Raw genomic sequence first — 8,403 nt, forward strand, 5'->3', positions numbered from 1 at the left:
ATATCAAAGCAACGCTTGAATTTGATGAGAGAAGATCATGGATGGGATTCTTTATTGGAGAAAGTTTCATCTTTTTGTTCCACACATGATATTGTTGTTCCAAACATGGATGATAAGCATGTGGCTCGTGGTCGTCCAAGAAGAGGAGTTGAAGAAAGAACAAATAAACATCATTTTCGTTTTGAGTTGTTCAACACTGTTATAGATAGGCAAGTTATGGAGTTAAACAATCGTTTTTCAGAGGCAAATACTGAGTTACTTCTGTGTGTAGGATGTCTTAATCCAAGTGATGGTTTCTCTGCTTTCAACAAGGAAATGCTTATGCAGTTTGCTCGAATGTATCCAAAAGAGTTTTCTGGTTATGATCTTGATGTGCTTGAGGATCAACTTGACACATATATTTTTGAAGTTCGAAATAATTCTGAATTCTCATCAGTAGAGGGAATAGCTGGCCTTGCAAATAAAATGGTGCAAACACGAAAACATACGATATACCCATTGGTCTATATGTTGATTACTTTGGCATTGACTCTTCCAGTCTCAACTACAAGCGTAGAGAGAGCATTTCTACAATGAAAATTATCAAGAATCGGATGCGTAGCCGTGTTGGAGATGAGTGGCTTAATGCTTTTTTGGTCGCATATATTGAGAAAGATATTTTAGATGGGATTGATAATGAAACTATCATTCAACGGTTTCAGACAATGAGACCACGCCGAGTGCAACTGTAACCAGGTATAATTTTTTTCAATTTTTATTTCAATTATGATTGACTAGATAGGTTACATATCCATTTTAATCCTAGTTTGATCTCCTCGAATGCAGGGGCTAACCGGATAAGTACCTAAGGGCTAAGGGCCTAAGGCATAGGTGGAGGCATGGAGCTTACTACTTATAGGCTTGTAGCCAAAGGTAATCTTAGTTTGATCTCCTTATATGTTTCAACTTTGATTAGTTTGGTTAATTGGTTTTGATACTTGTTGATTGTTGAAGAATTATTAAATTTAATTTTCTTTTGACCCTGCTACAAAAATTTTCTGGCTTCGTCCCTGCGCATGATCCACAAGACTGGCTAACAAGGGCGATTGAAAACCTCAAGAGAAGTATGAGTCAGCAGTTGAAAACAATGGAACAAAAGTGGGACCTAATTGAGATGGCACTAGGTGCAAGAGATGCAAACATGTGTGAGCCCCAAGAGGAGCTAGTGGTTCAGCAGATTCATATTGAAGAGCCCCTAGGTTCTTGGACTATTTCAAATGAAAATGAAGCACTTTTGCTGGTTGACGAGAGGACCATCTGTGAAAATGTCGATAAAAAATGAATTTCATGCAAGGGTCAGCATGCGTCTCCAAAAGAAATGTAGTTGACAACAGGAAACATGATTTTAGTGAGGGAAGCTCCCTATTGAAGCCACTTCTAGTTGAAGATAGTTCCCTTGAATGTGACAATCATGACCTCATTTCCGAACGAACCAAGACTACCAACTTTGCGTGGGAAAAATGTTGGTTTCAATTTCTTATCAGATACTACTGCGACAGCTATTACTCGTGCATTGAAGGAAGGTGTGGAGCTCCCAGGTGAGAAGAATAACCTTATTTTTGTTCCAGGTAGTGATACATTGATGGAGTTCATGCTTACAAAGGAAGAAGGCATCTATGAGGGGGTGGACTTGGTTGCCAAGTGCACAAACAAGTCACTGGTGGATCATTTTCCAAAAAGAAATTTTATTGAAATTTCTTGTCACGATATGGACAAGACTAAAGAGGAGGTGATGGGTTGTGCTGTGGGGATCCTAGAGCATGTCCAAACTTGTAAAAGGATTGGGACCACAATTCCACAACTCGCTGAGGCAACGTATCATCATACTACCAAGGTAGTTTGCTCCGACTTGGTGAAAATTTACACTATTACTATTGCTTGGGGCATCACCTTGCCTATTCCTTATTGGTTTGGAAGGTTGGTTGCTGGACACAGTCTATTTTTTGAAACTGAAAATAGGACTTGCATTTGGCTGAGGTTATTCACTTCTCTTTCACTCTATGATGTTATGAATTGGGTTCTATTAATTGTCTTGCATGAAAATACTCTGGTGCAATCAAATAAGTATGGCCCGTTACTATGTGGTGAAAGAGAGCTGAAAATGTGTGATCCTAATCATCTTATGCAATTCTTCTGTATTATCTATCAAAAAGATGGTGATAAGGTCAAAAATTTAGGCAATCTCTACCGGACAGGTGCTGTTCAAGTGCTGGACATGAACTCAATAGTTGTCATTTACAAGGTACCCAAAGCATGTGTCACCATTGTCAATTTATGGCTTCCAAATGCATGAGTTCGCTGTAGGTCAATCTAAGTGCTTCAGGATATCTGGAACAAATAGTGCATCTGTTTCATCCTTTTGTTGGTCAAGCTATCTTGTACGCCCGTGCCTTGCTCTTGCAAAAGAACACGTACAGACTGGTTACTTGGCCCATGCACAAGTTGTCCTTCATTTATGGAGTAATTGTTCACACACACAGAAATCAAGCTCCTAACACACAGAATTCCAGCTCTAGTCTTGTCCTGAACTCAGGTGGCATCAACACAGCTTCAGTCTTCAATCTTGATAACTGATTGCAAACACAGACCACTGCCAAGCTAACTAGCAGTGACTAAGCCAGCAGAAATATAGCTTCACACTCACAGATTAAGACAAGAGCAAGAGCGAGAATCAGGAAATCACCACAGTATATTTCACAGGAACACACATATATTTCATTCAAAAGAGTACATTGTTTTACATACAAAATACAACATTCCAGAATAAGAAACCTAGATATTTCTTCTAGATTGCTTATCTGGCAGCACTACAAGCACATATTAAAATACTATAAAACCATATGACATGGCAGTCCACACAAGCTAACACAATACAACACATGGTCAACATGACCAACTTAAACTACTAACATAACTTATGTCTAGGCTTATGTCACAGCCCTAACAATCTCCTCCTTGAGACTAAGCTTAGACATACCAGTCAACTCACAAAGATATTCAAATTTGCCCTTAGGTAAAGCCTTTGTAAATAAGTCAGCAAGTTGCTCCTCAGACTTGCAGTACACCAATTTGATCAAACCATCCTTTTGTGCTTCTCTCATAAAGTGAAATTTCACATTAATGTGTTTAGTCTTGCCATTCTGAACTAGATTCTCAGCAATGGCAATAGCAGACTTACTATCACACCTCAACACAGTAGCTTCATCCTGCACATTCCCCAAGTCTATAAGCAACTTCCTCAGCCACAAAGCATGATTAGATGTAGCAGCAGCAGCTGTATATTCAGCTTTCGCTGTTGATTGAGCTACAACTTCCTGTTTTTTTTGAACTCCAAGACATATCCCCTGAACCAAAAGAAAACATGAAACCAGTAGTACTCTTGAAATCTGTAGTACTACCAGCCCAATCACTATTCATATAACCCACAAGATCACCACCTATATCCTTCCAAAACCAAATTCCCAAATCAACAGTGCCTCTAAGGTACCTCAATACCCTTTTGGCTGCTCTATAGTGCACTTGACTTGGTGAGCTCATAAACCTTGACAACAAACTTGTAGAAAACACCAAATCTGGCCTAGTAGATGTCAAGTAAAGCAAGCTACCAATCAGGCTTCTATAAGTAGAAACATCAACCCTTTCATCATCTTCATTTACTATAAACTTCTCATTTACAACAAGTGGAGTAGCAACTGGCTTGCATTTCTCCATCTTAAATTTCTTCAAAATATTAATTGCATATTTCTTTTGGGATAAGAAAATACCTGAGCTACTTTGATGCACTTCCATGCCTAGAAAATACTTCACCAACCCAAGATCTGTCATCTTAAATTCATGCTCCATTTGTGACTTGAACACTTCCACAACTGTAAGATCATTACTAGTTACCAGAAAATCATCAACATAAAGTGAAAGAATAAAGTGTTCATCACCTCCTTTCAAATACAAAGTAGCCTCGTTATTGCTCCTCCTGAACCCTTGACTGAGTAGGAAAGAATCAATCCTACTATACCAGGCTCTTGGAGCCTGTTTCAAACCATAAAGTGCTTTGTTGAGCATGAGCACCAGATTTTCATTACCTGCCACTTCAAACCCTTTAGGCTTCTCAATATAAATATCTTCTTCTAACATACCACTGAGGAAAGTTGATTTCACATCCAAATGCTAAATTTTCCAGCCAAAATAAGCTGCAAGAACAATGAGGAGCTTCACTATATCATGCCTTGCTATAGGTGCAAAAGTGTCAAAATAATCCACCTCTGCTTCCTGAGCATAGCCTTTAACCACAAGTCTGGCTTTGTGTTTAAACACTGAGCCATCAGGATTCAATTTGACCTTGTAAACCCACTTGACACCAATAACATTTCTGTCCTTAGGTCTTTCAATAAGTCTCCAAGTATCATTTTTCTCTATCATATCCAACTCCTCCTTCATAGCTTTCCTCCACTCATTAAACTTTGCAGCTTCAACATAGCTAGAAGGCTCCACAATCGTAACATTACATTGCTCATAAATGTCTGCCAGAGACTTCATTTTTTTAGCAGTTGAACCATTATCATCAGTATTATTAGAGTTCTCCAATTGAGAACCACTTTCTGGAGCACTACCACTGCCTGTGTTGGAAAATTGCAGAAATCCAGTTTCTTTCTCAACCTTCCTATTCTCCCAATCCCAATAGGCTAACTCATCCCCAATCACATCTCTGCTTACTGTAATTTTCTCTGTTTGCAAATTATAAATTATGTATCCCTTGGATTGAGTAGTATAACCCAAGAAGATTCTTAACTCATCCTTTTGATCCAGTTTGCTCCTCTTTACTGAAGGAACATAACTATAACATATTGAACCAAAAATTCTCAGATGTTTGGCAGAAGGTTTTACTCCCAACCAAGCTTAAATGGGGGGTCATCTCTTCACTGAGCTAGTAGGAAGCCTATTAAGCAAATACACTGAGGTGTACACAGCTTCTACCCAAAACTGTTTTGGAAGCCTTTTACCTGCTAACATGCATCTGGCCATCTCCATAACAGTTTTGTTCTTCATCTCAGAAACCCCATTTTGATGGGGTGTATATCTCCCTATTAACTGATGAGCAATTCCCAATTCTTCACAAAATTGATCAAATGCTTCAGAATTATATTCTGTTCCATTATTAGGAACACACATATATTTCATTCAAAAGAGTACATCGTCTTACATACAAAATACAACATTCCAAAATGAGAAACCTAGATATTTCTTCTAGATTGCTTATCTGGCAGCCTTACAAGCACATATTAAAATACTATAAAACCATATGACTGTTAAATGACTTGCATTTGTAGTAAATATTTTATGTTTATATTTTGGTGTATGGTAATGTGTTTTTATTGTTCTGTCCTTAGAGTAGAGGTAGTTTGGTATTTATATGTTTGTTAGGTTATGTTCTTAGTTCTCTCGTAAGAAGAGAACAACATAACATCTTTTGTGAAATTGAAGTTAATTGTCTAAACCCTAGACTTTGGGTTGACAGCTTGAAGTTGTTTGTTAGTGTGTGATCTGGTTGGATGTCTATTGTATGATTCTTATACCTTATAGTGGTATCGAAGCAGGATGTTGACCTCGGGCTGTATCTCATCGTCAAGCAATGGCATCGTCGAGTGATCGAAATACGATCCCTGTCTTCAATGGCGAAGATTATGCCTCATGGAAGGTAAAGATGAAAACTTTTCTCATGTCAGAAGGGTTATGGGCCATTATCGTCCATGGGTATACAGAATCAACAGATGACAGCAAAGGAGATTGAGAGCACCAGGATTATGAATGCTAAGGCTTTGTCAAGACTTCAAAATGGGGTGGGAGGCACGATTTTCCCATGCATTATTAGAGCCTTGTAGGCCAAGGAGGCATGGGACACTCTGGCAAAAGATTTTGAAGAAGACAGTCGCACGGTGGTCATCAAGCTACAGAACTTGAGGCGAGAGTTTGAAAATCTACATATGTTAGAGGCAGAAGTTGTGAAGACTTTCTACGATAGAGTTGTATATGTGGTAAATCAAATGCAAACGTTGGGGGAGGAGGTCACAGACCAGAAAGTTGTTCAGAAGATTCTCATTAGTTTACCTGAGAGGTATGATGTTGTCGTTGCAACTATTGAAGAATCTAAAGACCTCAGTGTTTTAAAACCTGAGGAACTAGTGGGTCTCTAGAAGCCCATAAGCAGAGGAGGGAGAGACGAGGATATCAAAATCAGTCTGTTGAATCAGCTTTTCAGGCAAAGCTGAATTTCAAGGAGGAATCAAAAAGGGGAAAGCAATCTCAATGGAAAGGTACTGAAAAAGGTACTAGTTCCAGTAGTACTGTCCAAGATAAAAATGTCTCTGGTAGTGGTAAAATGTGTGATATTTGTAAGAGAGTGGGCCATATAGCAGATGATTGCTGGCACAAAGGCAAGCCACAATTCCACCATTGCAAAAGGTTTGGTCATATTCAGAAATATTGTCGTTTTAAAACAGAAAACAAGGCAAATCTTGCTAAATTTAGTTCTAGTGCAGAAGAAAATCTATTCTATGCTACACAGTCTACTTTGTCTATTAAAAATAATGTCTGGTACCTTGACTGTGGTTGCAGTAACCACATGTCTGGTAATGAAGCTCTGTTTGACTATTTCAATCATGGTGTGTCAACTATGATTAGACTGGGAAATGGTGAAGCTGTAAGCTCTAAGAGAAAAGGGAGAGTAAAAATACAAACTATTGAGGGAGTAAAGTTTATTAATGATGTTTTGTATGTTCCTGCATTGAGTAGTAATTTGTTGAGTGTGGGATAAATGATGGAACATGGATACAAGCTGGTTTTTGAAAAGGGAGGATGTCAAATTTATGATAGGAAAAATACTGAGAAAAAGTTGATGTTTGTGCCAATGAAGAATCATCGAAACTTTATGTTAGATTTCAATGATGATGAGATGGTGGCTCTCAAGACTGAAACTGAACAGAAAGGGGACACTCAATTGTGGCACAGGAGATTTTGTCATCTGAATGGTGCTGATTTGAAACTGTTGGCTGAAAAGGAGTTGGTTCTTGGGTTACCTACCATTTTATCTCAAGAAGGAGTGTATGCAAGTTGTCTTATGGGTAAGCAACACAGGAATCCTTTTCCAAAAGAAGGAGCTTGGAGAGCAGACACAGTTTTAGAATTGATTCATATAGATTTATGTGGGCCTATGCAAGTCCCCTCTGTAAATCACTGCAGATATTTTTTGATTTTTATAGATGATTATTAACAGATGATCTGGGTTTATTTTCTAAAGGAGAAGTCCGAGACTTTCTCAGTATTTCAGGGTTTTAAAGCTCTTGTTGAGAAGGAAAGTGACAAACAAATTAAGAAGATTAGAAGTGATAGAGGGGGAGAATACATATCTGACAAGTTTAAACAGTTTTGTATGGAGGACGGGATTACAAAACAGCTTACTGCAGGTTTTAGCCCCCAACAAAATGGCGTGGCAGAGAGAAAGAACAGAACAATAATGGAAATGGCTAGGGCAATGATGGCTGAGAAGAGCATACCAAAAGTATACTGAGTAGAAGCTGTAAATACTGTTGTGTACATTTTAAATCTTTGTCCAACGAAAGCAGTTACCAACATGACACCTTCAGAGGCCTGGTCTGGGAGGAAGGCTTCGTAGGACATCTTAGGGTCTTTGGGAGTTTGTGTTTTGCTCACATTCCTGCTAAAAAAAGGTCCAAACTTGACATGAAGAGTAGAAAGTGTATTTTTGTTGGCTACAGCACAAACTCTAAAGCCTACAGAGTTCTTGATATTCAGACAATGAAGTTACTTATTACAAGAGATGTGGTTTTTGATGAAAAATCTCAGCTGAAGTTTGATGATCTTATCTCTGAGTGTAGTGATATATCTGTGAAAGTAGAAGGCGGTTCCACTGTTTCTACTGATCAAGATGTTCTTGTTCGACAGGAAGAACAACAGTTTCCTCTTAATGATGTTGTTAAAACTAGTACAGCTATGGATTGGTTAGCTGCTGAAGTGGGTAGTGAAGATGAGAGTGAATCAGATTCTCCTCCACCAAGGATAAGAAGCCTAGCAAATGTGTATGAATCTTGTAATCTTGCTGTGATTGGACGTGAAAGATTTTGTGAAGCACAGACAGATCCTTTGTGGTGTAAAGCTATGAAGGAAGAAATCAACATGACTGTTAAAAATGATACATGGGAACTGGTTTCCAAACCTATTTTCAGAGATATTGTTGGAGTTAAATGGATTTACAAAGTGAAGCTGAATGCTGATGGGAGTGTTCAAAAATACAAAGCTAGACTTGTTGCAAAGGGTTTTTCTCAAAAACCTGGTATAGACTTCCACGAAACC

At 38.5% G+C, this 8,403-nt stretch overlaps 1 protein-coding gene across 1 annotated transcript; it reads left to right on the forward strand.

The window, feature by feature from the left end:
* The first annotated feature begins 5,665 nt into the window (after positions 1 to 5,665).
* Positions 5,666 to 6,847, forward strand: LOC119996958. The gene is made up of 4 exons (XM_038843737.1): positions 5,666 to 5,731; positions 5,796 to 5,873; positions 5,916 to 6,148; positions 6,217 to 6,847. Exons 1-4 carry the CDS (start codon positions 5,666 to 5,668, stop codon positions 6,845 to 6,847), a joined length of 1,008 nt encoding a protein of 335 aa, XP_038699665.1.
* The last annotated feature ends 1,556 nt before the right edge of the window (positions 6,848 to 8,403 follow it).

This window comes from Tripterygium wilfordii, chromosome 4 (assembly GCF_013401445.1).
Source record: "Tripterygium wilfordii isolate XIE 37 chromosome 4, ASM1340144v1, whole genome shotgun sequence".
In the NCBI taxonomy this organism is placed as follows: domain Eukaryota; kingdom Viridiplantae; phylum Streptophyta; class Magnoliopsida; order Celastrales; family Celastraceae; genus Tripterygium; species Tripterygium wilfordii.